Here is a 14,327-nt window from a genome sequence, read left to right as displayed (position 1 = left end):
TGTTAATATAAAGTACCAGTTAAAAGTGTGGACACACTCTCCCATTCATTTGAACTTTTAACTAGTACTGTAATAGTAAAATACAATAATCATTTTTCTCCTGAAGACATTAGCCTACATTTAAAAAAAAAAAAATGTCAGCACATATTTCACCGTTAACCTATTTCTGTCTCAGATTAATGAAAAACAGAACACAGTGGAATTTTCCATTCTCGTCAAAACTTTTATTTGTTTTTTTCAGATATACTCCATTACTTGAACTCAGTGGCATGTTTCCTATCATAAGGCGCACAGCTAAATATCAGAATTATTTTATAATTACAAAATCCATTGTATTTATTTTCAACAATGAGCAAGCAAAACATATTCAAACCTTAAAAACTGCACTGTGCAATGAAGTTCTTGGAAAGATGATATTGTCTGTATAATTGTGGCAAGCAACTTGATAAATGAGAAAGTGTCTCTTAAAAACAAAGCTCTCTACTGGTAACAACAATCAAACAAAAACAAAACAAAGTTCATTATGTGATGGTACATTTCAGAAGGTTAACATACTAAAGAATATGTAATGCAGTAAAGTTACACAAAAGTTATAGTGATATTACCAAAAAGCCAGAAGTGACTTAACTTGTCTACTTAACACATTTACAAAGTCTAAGTACAAATATAAGAGGTATATTTTGTGAGGATTGTGTATTAGTATTTAAAAGGTTTTAATAAGTGAGGCTGATGAGGAATGAGTGTTATTGTGGTCTGCTGAAGAAGCATCTTCTTTTTATGAATAACTGCCTTTTTTTTTCTCCTTTTTTTTATTAACCATTAACCCAAATTGAAAGTTCACATAATACAGGACATTAGACAGTGTCCTCTGTGCTCCTAGCTTCTGCCACCTCTTTGGCAGCATTGTCCCTGTTGGACTTTTGTTCTCGAACTCCCACCCCGCCCCTCCTCTCTTCCTGCTTTCTCTCCTTGTCCAGCAGTCGATAGTTGAGTCCCATTCCTGCAAACAGGAAGACACTGGAGAGTATAAGGACGATTCCACAGCCCTGGTAGGTGTACTTGTAATCATGATAGATGTCTTTGAATTTCCCTGTGAAAACAAAAAGGGGCATATTCAATATTTTTTGTTTCCGTCAATCTTATGATTGGAAAAGAAAAAAAATTCCGGTTTATGGCACTTCTGCAATAGCTTCACTTTTCAGATCTGTATGCTGCATCCATCTTTTATATACAGTGTGTGTGTATATATATATGTATGTATATATATATATATATATATATATATACACACATATATACATACATACATACATACATACATACATACATACATATACATATACATATATATGGTGTACTCACCAAGTAATGGAGGACCTAACAGTACAGGACCACACTCCACAATCGTGACTAGCCCAACAGCACTGGAGAAACGCTGAGCTCCGACTAGGTCCATCAAGGTCTCAAACAGCACTGCACTCAGCCAGCCAAAAGCAAACCCAAAAAAGATGGCATAAATTATAAAACCTGTATAGCTTTCTGATAATGGAGCTAAGACATGACACACGCCGTTGTACAGTGCTGAAGCAGCAAAGAAGTACTGTATCCTTGGGCGAACCCACTTGGTGTTGGCCACCATGCCCATCGAGGGTCGGGCAAACATGTCAACAAAGGCAAGCACAGACAGTAAAAAAGCTGCCTTCTCTCTGGGGATGTCTTTACTCTTGGCATAATTAGAGAGGAACACCAGTGGTGCAAATAGGCCAAAAAACATGACAATATTTCCCACTATGTAGAGCAAAAAGCCACGGTGCTTGAACAAAGTGAGGTCGATAAAGCTGTTAATGGTCTGCAACACAGTCTTCCTCTCTGCGGTCTTCTCTGCAGGTTTGGGTTTTGGTCCAATAGGTCGCATGAGGGAACCCGCAACACAGCAATTGAAAAGCAGACCACCAAGGATCAGAAAACTTCCTCTCCAGCCAAACTGGTCAAAGAGCCAGGTGTTAAGAGGAGCCAGGGTAGAAAGGAAAACAGGACTACCAGCCATGGCAAGACCATTAGCAATAGGTCGCTTGTTGTAGAAGTACCTTCCAATCATTGTGAGGGCAGGGTTAAGGTTGAAAGACAATCCCAGACCTAAAAGAATCAGTAAAAATATGTATAAAAATTAGCATAAAACAGTGTCTGAAGATACAAAGAATGAGTTGGTGTTCTTTTTTTCTTTCTCTTTTTTTTTTTGAAGAACACCAGGTGGCAACAGCGCACTAAAAAAAAAAAGTGCAAGTCATGAATAAACTTAAAAATATTAAAAATTAGGTACCTCCCAGCACACCAATGCAAAAGTAGAGTGCTTGAACAGATTCACAGAAAGAAGCAGCAATAAGGCCCAGTCCTGACAGGCATCCTCCTATCATCATAACAGGACGACTCCCATATTTGTTAACCAGGATGCTGCTGATTGGACCTAAATCACAAGAAACAAAGCACAAATAGTCACAAATATTACATGAAAGCTGTTTTCTATCTGTTCAAATGCACAATTCTACATTTAACCACCAGAGGGCTCTAGTGCCACAGCTGTGGCTCATCAAATTCACACAACTTCAGCAATCAGTTTTGTCAGTGCTGCACTGCAGTAGATGTGCTCCCAAGCCATTAATAATGTGATCTGCCAGAAAAACCACAAAAGCTGTACTGAAATAATCATTTATTTGATCCAGATATTCATAAAATCTGACAGAAGAATAATTTGTTTTGGAGTTCTTTTTAATGTACTCCAAACACAACTGAAATGATCATTGGAAATAGCTCAGCTCAGACAAGTGGGTGGGGGTATCTGTGTGAGGGTTTTGGGGGATGATTTTGTCACTGGTGTGTACGTGGGGGTTAAAGTAACAACTAAATCTTGTTTCATATGTTTTAGCAGTTTTGGCACTAGTTTTAGAGAAAGACTGACTGACTGTAAAAACAGTAACCAGCTTATTAAGATGCACGAATACTGAATTCAAAATCAGCTCAAGAAAATTGCTATGACTTGTAGACAAATGACTAAAATGCATGGCGGGCTCGGGTCGCAAAACACCATCTCCATCTAAGACATGTAACAACCAGCCTAAATGAGTATGAGGATCCACATGGAAGACACTTCTGCCTTCCTGCCAAATCTCTGCACTACCCAATGAACCTAAATGGAAACTGACAGTTTTTGTTTAGAGGTTGTCCAGACTCATTTGCCAGCACGGTGCAAGACAAAGGGTTTTTAAATTGTAATGCAGGCAGTCTCCTCACAAACAATGAGTTCTTTCCTTCTGCGTTGCAGGGTGGGTTGCTTATGATAAAAAGGTTGGAGACAAACCAATGTAGAATATTATGAATGTAATGAATCAAAAATTGAAGGAGTACAGAGGTACGCAACAGTGGGCTGTTAATGAACTTCTCCGGCTGATGTGTTCTGAATGTTTAACATAGAGATGGCAAGAAGCTCAGCTGTCATCTGCTCACAGCACTGACAAACATTGCCTTGCTTATTCTCAATTCTCAATTACAATGCATAGCTTGCCTTCGTCTGTGTATATTTACATCAAACATTTGCATTAATTAAGAGTGCTACACATTTCCACGTATACTGATACACTGCAATTCATAACTTGTTAGGGCAGATCTAACAGCCAAGTCAGACAAACAAACAAACAAAAGAGTCATGATTAACAAAAATCCACTTTGATCCATTATGTGTTACAAATAAAAAGTATAAAATAACACCCTGGTAAAGACAGAGGCCAGTTGAGATCAATCAGATATTATTGCAGTGTAACTCAATAACCTTTAATCACTGTTCCTGCAGCCTGCATGTCACTCTCCAACAACATCTGCTTGTTAAGGTAAAGCATTGCTGAACAATAAGCAGCACTGATTCCTTCCATGGGGATCAAGATACTTCTGTTGTACAGTAATGAGGATTTAACGTGTATGTAATGTTTTGCTCGCCTTAGGAATGTAATACTGTGGGTAAATAACAGACATGTGGCACCGTGGTTTTACTCCATCAGAAATATATACTCTGGGATGTTTTCATGTAACATGTTCACCATTATGCACACAATGCAATGCACGCAATGCAAAGTATAAAATTCGATTGACAGTGTTTTTTATGGAGCTACACTTTCCATTTCACACACACACTGGTTTGGAACACTAAAGCAACTTTCCTGAAGCTTGCCTGAAACTAGATGCCCAAGTCATCATTTTTCCAGTTCATCACACACTAGAGCAAAGAGAAGTGTTTTGATTTCAGAGGAGAAGGCCCTGTGGGACAAGAAGTGTTTCTTTTAACTCTGATCTCTCCCTGTTTATTTATCGTGCACTTGAATGGAGCCTTATCATCACCTGACTGACCAGACCAAAGTGACATCATCCAGTGTCTCATTCATCTCATCAGTGCAGGACCACAAACAAAACCCCTGGTGGTCCTTCCACTCTCAAAGCACAAGAGAAAACAATCTGTAGGTGTGTGAGGCTAAAACCCATCCATGTGCTCCAGAGACAGATAATGTTGCAACAGCACTTCAATAGAAGAGTTACAGTACTGTTTTGTCACAGTATGAAATTTTACTATATTCTGCACTGTAATAATGAGGATCTGTGGTGTCTTTGTGGACAACCTGAGACTGAAATGCTACACTGTAAGCAAGTTTTTCATCAAGCAGATTGGTTTTATTTTGAACTGAACACTGACTGTTGTATGGCCATGCTAGGAGCTGGGAATTGATTCATTTTCACCAGCTTGTTTTGTACTGTAGCTTACCTCCGCCATAGGTGACTGCTAACATGATGGAGGAGATCCAGGACACCTGGCTACTCGTCACATTGAAGATTACCTCAATCTCTTTGAAGAAGACAGTGATGGACTTGGGAAATGCATAGGAGAAGCCAATAGAGATGAAGGCCCCAATCACTACCACCCATCCCCAGCCACCTTCAGGTGGTGTGTAGCCTTGTGGACCACCGACAGCAGGCGGCATTCTTCTTCAAAAAACTCCTCTTCAAACTTAAGAAGTTTTTAGAAATTTGAGAGCTGTTTAGGAGAGAACAAAGCAACAGAGAAACTCCCTTTATTAGTTGCTTGTAATTCTCAAAACACGTCTTTTCACATTTTTGTTCGCTATTTGAAATGCAGAAGACCTTTGGCAAACAAGCTAAACTTTATTTACTGAGAGTTACACATTTAGTAACTAGCTAAAAGGCTTCAACTCAATTAATAAATCCATGAAATTGCTAAACTTTCTCTTGTTTCTTATAGCTGCACACTACTTGGTGACACTTTGTTCAATTTAGTGGCCACTTGAACTTGATGTTCTGTCCTCAGCTTTGAAACATTTGACATCAGTGAAACATTCTTACATCAGTTTTGTGAATGCATCAGCACCAGATCAATCATCTGAACAGGTACGACCTTGCAAACAGAACTGGGATTTGGTGTTTTCTGTGTTTTCCAATTCAAGGTAGTTTGTCTACATGTGTTTCCTGCTTACATTTGTTTCATAATATTGTTGGCACAGTCTACCTGGGGACTGCCTATCAATTCTTCAACTCTTGCAGATGGAAAATAAAACTATCAAACTTGCTACCAGAGGTGTAACAATTTTCACACTTTACCAAATTAAACCATACTTTTTTTAAAACCTTCAATAAGTGGGTGTTACATTATTATTATTATTTTTTTTAGATGTTTTTAGAAAACTATTCTACCTGTTAAATAGAGCAAAGATACATCAGCTAATATCTGACAGTCTTGATTTTTTAAAAATATTTTTCATGTATTTCATGCTCCTTTTGGCCATTTCATCATATATATTTATCATGCAATGTACAATACACACCATGTACACTGACCTATAACTTCCTCTGAGTACCCCTGCTTTGACGATACCACATGTGTATATGAAAAGAAATATTATGTTGCAAAAATATTTCCCTAACTTTAATAACTGTGTTCAAGATTAAGTATGCCATTTCTGTCCTTGCTTTGCTTTGAATTCCTCTCTGCATGTATTCACTGAGCTCACACCTGCTGAGCTCACACAGTTTCACTTTAGAAGTGATGAATACGAGTCCATCTGCAGAGTCAAACAACTTACTGTATTGTTTACACAGGGGAGACTATCCAGAGAGAACATCGATCAGGCCATGAATACAGGTTGAATTCACACTGCTCAATAGCTCAGGGCTACACTCTGGAGTGGGTGATGATGTAGTGTTTTTCAGCCAAGGAGGACTTGATTTGGTTGATGAATTGGTTTAGTGCTCTGAAAACGTATTGGATAAAGCAGTTGTATGCAGCAAGTAGTGAATATTTAATGTTTTAAAGAACTTTTGTTATTGAGCTGGGATTTTAGCATCTGCTGTGCAGCTGTAAATGTGCCTCCTTCTTTATTCTGCAGCAGCAATACATTGAGAGAAATAACTTACACTTACACACACACACACACACACACACACACACACATATATATATGTCTGGCTTTCCCCACACCACTGTCACCTTTCCCACTTTGGAAACTGCTAAATTACAAGAAAACAGAATTTCACTGTGTGGTAGTATAGACATCACACATCCACCAGACAGACTCTCAAACAGGATAATATGCTGGGGAAATGTTCTCTACTAGCAACAGAGAAAATGCTATCTGTATTTTTAAAGAATATAAATTCTGTAGTTGACATTAAATGATGAATGGAGGAACAAGTTAAGACAGACAGGACCCCCAGATAGAATAGCAAACCTGCAGAAATAATGAATAAACCAGATAAGTTCATACTAAGGATTGATTGCTTGGCTCTAAAATCAAGAGTAAAATATCAAACAATTCAGTAAAAACTGCAGAGTCAATTCATTTAAGCCAGGTAGAAGTAGACAAATGGGCAACGACATGAAAACCAACTCCCCTACACTGTAAAGGTCTAAATAAAGCAGCCAAAGTGGGCGGCCTGAAAGTGCCACTTGACAACACGCATACCAGCACAGGCAGGGTAGGCTCAGCAATTCTGTGTACCCCTCAAGCTTTTGTTTAAAATATGTTGCTTGAATTAAACTGTCAAAGCGGGAATAATGTGAATAATAATTAAAATAACTTTAATAAGGCTGGAATAACACAAAATTTAAAATTTGTACCAAATTGTGCTTTTTAACAGAATATTTTCATTCATTCTCCCTGCAGCCATGCTTCAGGCCTCCTCTGACCCCAGCTTTGTAGTTCACTTTTAGACCTAAATTAATTTGTCTGTTAAATTATAGATGAGAATAGCGTGTTAAATATTTGCTCAGGGAAATTGCATTCTCACATAAAAAGTATTGTTATAACACTGACAAAGCAATACATTTTAATGAATATCCAACTGGAAATAGACTACTACTTTAAGTAATTATTTTAAAAGTGATGTCTGGCAAATATTAAATGTGTGTCAAGGATCTTACCTTAGCAGGAGCTCTTGAACAGGGACAGATGAGCTCCGCAGATAATGTCTCTGAGGCACGTTAACACAGTGCAGACATCACTGAATAGGACTGAGTGGCTTTGAATATCTCTCTCTCTCTCTCTCTCTATATATATATATATATATATATATATATATATATATATATATATATATATATATATATATATATATATCTATATATATATATATGAAAAGAAAAATTACCACGTATGCTTCATAGATAGTCCACAAGGGATCAGTGGGTCTGTGACAGCTTAAAAGTTGCTAGTGGCACCTCAGTGTCAATGTTTCCTCTGAATAAAGTAAAGTTGAGTTCATTCAGTGCCCAGATCAGCTGGACGAACTGGACACAACAGTGCAAAATGGTGAGGCTAGTCAAGGTCTTATTGGCTGTGGAACCCTTAGTGCCATGCCCCTACAGTGCTTTCTCCACCCCTATGTCATGTGCTGAGCTGACACACAAGGCCAGAGTAAGGCATTGCACAGCACTATAGTACGTATGACTGTATGTGGTCCAAGAGGATATAATGATGTCTGCACTCCAGAAGATAAGATGCTCTTATCGGTGCCATTCGCTTGAATTTTATAGGAAATAAATTTTACAAACATGACAGACATTGTTTATTCAAACACCTGAAAGAAAGACTTTTGTGTCAGTCCTGGCTGAGCCTTTCTCCCAAATTCCCTGAGGAACTATTTATAAGTCTGTATCAGGGCTTGGGACAGGAAAGGCCTGGGTACACTAGGTTACTGAAACAGCATGTGCCTGCAAAGTCACTTCAAATTCTTGACACCCTTGAAACATTATTTCTTATTGTTAACTTGTTTTATGTAGTTCACCTCATTTTTCATACTCCAATGCCTTTTTTTTTTTTTTTATTGCTTTTCAAACAGAGGATGCAATTGTGCAACACCTACTATTCAGTGTTTTCTCCTGGGCTGGTCTTTATTCACAAGAGCAGAGTGTGAGGGCTAGAAATGGATTTTGGGACAAAAATATTCATATTTGTACAGTCTGCTAGTTCCCTACAAATGCTGAACACATGATTTTTAAACAGAGGAATGTTTTCTTTAACCTCTAAATGCATGCTTTCATTTTTAGCCATGTAAGTTGTATTGCTTGAACAGCTTGTAATGATGTTTTAGTGCCCATGCAAAGCTTAATAAATCAATTTTCCTTCTTCAGTGAAACATCTCACTGTAAACTGGCATGCATTCATTATTCCCACTATATGAGCCCTAATAATTTAAGAAAAACAAAAAAACAAAACAGTCCTCTCGTGTCTCCATGAGACAGACATTATTTTTTACGTATATCTACACATCTCTTTATTGAATGATGAATGGAATTTTTATACACTCATGGTCTTATAGGAAATTAAATAAGTAGTGTTTAATAACACTGCCATCAAGTCAAAATGTGTCCAAAACCTTGAGTTATGACCATATATCTGCAACACTGATGAAATTTCCATTAATCCGAGCTTTAGGTGTTCTTTCTGAGCAATGTTATTGAACACCACATACTAGCCTAAAAAGGGAAATGCTAAACATGCTAAAAATAACCATATATGGCCATCAATAGATATGTTACCACATAAATTAGCCCTCTCAGAGCTGTCAGCATGGCTGCAGTCTTTTAGTCTTGTTTATGGCTCTTTTACCTGCTTTTTCTGCCTCCAAAAAGGATTCAAGTGATTCTGTCAGATTAAACCACAGGATGATTGTCTCTTGTTGCTCTGAATGTATCTTTTGTGTGACCTGTGATAGTCTGTACAATCTCCATCTCTGTCTTATGGCGTTCCACTGAAGAAATAATAGGATTCTCTGTCAAGTACAGAACCTGCCGCCCTTATCAGCATAATCACTCTCAGAGAGCCTACTCTCAACTCAAAGGCTCAGGGACGATGACGTCACACTGTCTCGATTTCATCTCAGAATATCTGGTTATCTGTGGCTACGTGTCAGACCTGTCGTTGCCTTAGGAGTTAATTGTTCTAATCCTATTGCATAAACAGTAAGAAGCAGAGAAGTTTCTGAGCATGACGAGGAGTTTGTGTTTACTAAGCAGGCTGCAGATTATACTGTATAGAATGGAAAGATGCAGTCGTGTAAAACAAACAAGATTTAAAGTTTCAGCAGTAAAGTACAGTGTTTTTGCACTCTTAAAAAACAACTAGAGCACCTTCAGGTATCAGCCACATACGGCAACAATCTGATCTGTATATATAGCTGATGTTATTCAGTGTGACACAAATATCTGCGGTCAATGATGAGTTCAAACTCTGCTTACTTTATCAGCACTTTAGTCACACACTTGGGCAACCAATTTTCCATTTTAGAAAGTAAAAGATAAAAGATGGTGGCAGTAACAGACACAGCTGTGAGAAAACGGTATTTATATATCTACTTTGTATGATGGAGATGATCCCCAGAGCTAAAAATAATTTGACTGATAGATTAAATGTATAAAGCATGAAATTTATAATTCTTCTATGATTTACTTTGTTGTAAGTCATAATTCTTCCCCTCTGTTTGGCAGAAAAAAAAAATTCTGAGGTCAGTCTTGGGTTTAGGGAGCTCTACTGTAAAATACCTTATTCACTGTCAAAGGGATTAAAATTGATTAGCTCAGCTACGTGAGACACAGGCCCTATAGAGTATAATAAGCTGTAGTAAGAGCACTATATGTTCTCATTTGAACAAGGACATTCTCAGACAACATATGCTGGCATTGTTCTTTGTTCATTACTGTGACTGATTCCCAAAAACCCGCCTGCTCTACAATGTTTTCTGTATCACCTACCTTAAGAAATGTACAGCATGTAACTCAAATGCTACAAAATAAATATGTTCTTCCACATAATAAAAGAACAAGTTGTACTATACAGTTGTTATTTTTGGGAAAAAAAAAAATCAATGGCAGTAGTGTAACCAGGAACCAAATAAAAAGTGCACCACATTCAGTTTCTACTGGACCAAATGTAATTTGTGGCCCATAGAATTGACACTCAAAGGTCAAAGTCAGTGGCAATTACCTTTTGGCCAGGTAACGGGTTTCGGATGAAAGTGGAGTAAATCCTGGCTTGCTGTACTGAAAGAAAGCAAGGTTTTCATAAGGGTCAGAGTGAGGGCATAATGTTGCAAAAGCCAATAAGCTCACACATACAAGCTGCAGTGACAGGAGGGCTCTCACCTAGTACAATGTGCAAAAAGACTCCACCCCCTAACCTTCTTCCACCCCACGTCCTTATACACTTTGTTTCTTTTTCAGTGTTCATTCCAGGTCAGAAAAATCATTTTGGCAGGAATTTTCAACTGTGGAACAAGAGTCACTGAGACACTGAGGCTGAAAGTGATTGAAGGTCTGTCCAGCTTTGGCTTTGACAGCAATGCATCATTTGCTCAGGAAAGAAGTTCAGGGAACATTAGTCTCTTAAATGGCTTACTAAAGGATATAATGCACTTATTAGATCCTGGAGACTTGAGGCAATAAACTCATCACTCTGGGATACAATGCTTTTTTTTAATAAATCTGAAAAGTGTAATCTGTTTCTCAGGGTTTCCAAGCCTAAGTTGTTAAGACAAGCCCAGACTAATTAAAAATAGCATTAGCACATCAACATCAGGACATATCCAAATATGCTGGCAATCACAAAAGTACTATTTGTCCCTTATTCTCACCAACTAGTCACCAACTTCCCTCAGTGCTACCAACTTATTTTTCATTTATTTATTTGTTCTGAAAACAGCTGCAAATATTATGCTGATCAGAGCCTTGAGAGTGAAGCAAAACACTTACACAAAAGATCTGTACCGCTTAAAGGAACTGCAAAGCACAGTTATTTTTATGTATTTGTCTTGATCAGTGAACCATTTCAAGCACAAATATTTGTATGCTCCATTTGTGATTCAAAATATTGGTTTGTGCAGCTCAGACCAGTATATAGTGGAGTGTTAACATGAATTAGAACGGCAACAATTATCAGAATAAAACCAGGTTGGACAGCTATGACCAACAATAATGGTAAAGATAGAGAACTTGCTCTCTAATTGTATATTTGCCTCTTCAAAGTTTATATTTTGAAAAAAATATTTAAAATCTGGTGTCCAAAACAATTTTACCCTTAATGCAGTCCTTTATCTCAATAACCAACTACATTCTGTATCTATAGTCAGCGGTGCATATCCTGGATTATGATTACAATAGCTACAGCACACAGTTGTTTTCTAGCTACACCTGACTGCATTAATATTATAACACGATTTAATCTTTTTCATTTATACTGAGTTGTGTGGCTAAATACAAGCCTGACTCTGCATCCTGATGCGAACAAACAGACCAATAACCAAGTCTGTGCCAGAGCTCCTGCATCCTGCATGGAGGTATTTTTTTAAATTACCAAAAAAAAAAGGTTTTTGGTGTATATTTGAATACTGTTACTGAGAAACAGTGTACATAGCACACCAAAGACTGCCACAAAAAGTGTCTGGTAAAAGGATCAGAAGCTGCAAGTCTGAAGTGGATTGTGACAGATCAAAAAAAAAAAAAAAAGGTCACGTAAAAAGTCCCCTCCCATCATCAAACGCAAACAAACACACACACACACACACACTCATACATTATATTCTCTCCTATGGCGCACTTCAAGTACTCCTTTGTGCAGAGCGATATCCGGCTATACAATACTTCCTGCCATTAAGTCTTCAATTTTGGTTCACTATAAGTTATGCTAAAACAAGCACATGAACAGTCTGAGCCTGGACTGATCATATCCTTTTGCCACGGTACACCTGCCACAGTCCTGGTAGCTATTTTCTTAATTTCATTTCAAATTTTGATCTGACAAATACTTTTTTCCCATATTCTAGAAGCACATACTGTAAATCTTGAGGTCTTGAGCTACATGCATTTTCTTTCTCTTTAATTGAAATAATAAAAAAGGCCCACGTTCACATGCATGCTTGCTGGTTTGCTATCATTTTTTCACAGGCTTTTTAAAATGTTGCTGACACCTGCTGTTAATCAGTGGAATACTGAACCAATTGTGATATTGTTAGCGCTGCCATGACTGGTGATCATGAATAATAACAGTGTCAGATAATGCATGCATACATCTATGTGTATATGGTGTTAATGTATCTACAAAAAATATTCCCCCAAAGAAAACACAGCTAGGTTGACATGGATGAATGCCTTCTCGGCTTGCTAGAGTGCACACATACAGATAGCTATACACATTTCAAAGTTATTAGAGCACAAAGGGGGAAAAAAAAAAAAAAGAAAAAAAAAACTTATTATAATAAGTTTATCTGATATGTATGTCTTTTTATCTTATCTTGGAGATTTCCCACAGATCAAACATCCAGCACAGTAGATTTCTGTGTAAACAGATAAAGTACCTATGGTGGGGCATGTTCCTTCATCGCAGGGGTCCCATTGTTTGATGAAGCCACACTTTAGGAAGTGATGTGAGAACCCCTGCAACGGACAACAAAGTCCCTTTTGATTGTTATTTCCTGGTCCTTGCTTTGCTTACAGCTAAATTATTGGGATTTGTCTTTGAACAATAACATGTCAAAGGTCTGTCTTAGTATATAATTTTAAAGACAGAACTTGAGAAATAAGCCATTTTCCCCCCCCTTTGAGGGAAAAAAAAAGCTGTGTTCAGAAGTAATAAAATGCCCCTTTGTTGAATTTGAATCGACACATTTATCATTATGTTCTAACTGTCAGTTATGACTGCAGAATAGTATTATATATCATCTTGCTTTAATGTATGAACAAATGCAACATTAGAGATTTTCACAAAAAACATTGCTTATAACAAACCATGCACAACTGAAGGTTTAGAATGATGTCAGTATTATGTCTGAACAATATGCAATAATGTGCAAAAGACCTGCGCCACCCCTCATTTTGCTTGAAAATGGGAAAATAGGAAATAGGTGCAGAGGTTTATTGAAAAGTCTACAAACCTACATGGAAATACAGTATATAAGACAACAACAGAGTTTCTACAATTTTAATGAGCTTGCAAGTCAAAATTTGGTAAAGTATGACCATCTTTATTCTTCAACACAGCCTGAACTTTCTTAAGCAAGGTTTCTTGTAATTTAAGCAGTCTTCAGGAATAGTTCTCTAGACTTCTTGAAGGACATTCAAAGCTCTATTTAGATGTTGGCCGATTTTTGTTCCATTCTCTGTCAAGATGATCCCACACTGTTGAGATCGGAGCTTTGGGGAGGCCTGTCCATGACTGATAGTGTTCCAGGTATGCTGTTTCCACCGACAGTGTGTTTGGGATCACTGTCATGCTGAAAAATGAAGCTGTTGCTGATCAGACGCTTTCCGAACGGTCCGCATGGTCGATCAAAATTTGACAGCACTTTCACATATTCATAATTCCTGTTTGAAATGCAGCCCCAAACCATCACAGCCCCAAACCTCCACTGTGTTTGATTTACAGATGATTGTAGAGGCTCACCTCTCTCCTGAACTCTTCCGTACATATTGATGATGATCCATCCATCCTCTTCCGCTTATCCTGTTCAGGGTTGCGGGGGGCTGGAGCCTATCCCAGCTGACACAGGGTGAGAGGCAGGGTACACCCTGTACAGGTCGTCAGCCTGAGGCAGGGAGTACTGTATACTAAATATGACAAAAAAAAGGAAGCAGCTAGTATTGCTTTGTCTTACTGTCAGCGTACAAGTAGCCCCCCTCCCAAAAGCTCACTAATTAGCACACTATATAAAATGTAAATAATCCAAAGCAAAGTGTAAATAAATTGTTGTTGAACAAGGTAATATGTGCTGAACTCCTCCTCTGA

General features: G+C 37.9%; 1 protein-coding gene across 2 annotated transcripts; it reads right to left on the bottom strand.

The window, feature by feature from the left end:
- Positions 1-306: 306 nt before the first annotated feature.
- On the bottom strand, positions 307-7,839 carry slc16a1a (solute carrier family 16 member 1a). Of its 2 annotated transcripts, none has more exons than XM_030729605.1 (5): positions 7,702-7,839; positions 4,805-5,074; positions 2,321-2,464; positions 1,363-2,136; positions 307-1,090 (listed from the first exon to the last, which is right to left on the bottom strand). In XM_030729605.1, exons 2-5 carry the CDS (start codon positions 5,019-5,021, stop codon positions 855-857), a joined length of 1,371 nt encoding a protein of 456 aa, XP_030585465.1. In that variant the 5' UTR covers positions 5,022-5,074; positions 7,702-7,839; the 3' UTR covers positions 307-854. The 2 variants fall into 2 exon arrangements, with proteins under 2 accessions (XP_030585465.1, XP_030585464.1); XM_030729604.1 differs by lacking the exon at positions 7,702-7,839 and adding an exon at positions 7,475-7,579.
- Between the last annotated feature and the right edge of the window lie 6,488 nt (positions 7,840-14,327).

The sequence above is a fragment of the Archocentrus centrarchus genome, chromosome 5, assembly GCF_007364275.1.
Source record: "Archocentrus centrarchus isolate MPI-CPG fArcCen1 chromosome 5, fArcCen1, whole genome shotgun sequence".
In the NCBI taxonomy this organism is placed as follows: Eukaryota; Metazoa; Chordata; class Actinopteri; order Cichliformes; family Cichlidae; genus Archocentrus; species Archocentrus centrarchus.
This window is presented reverse-complemented; position numbering and strand designations above follow the sequence as displayed.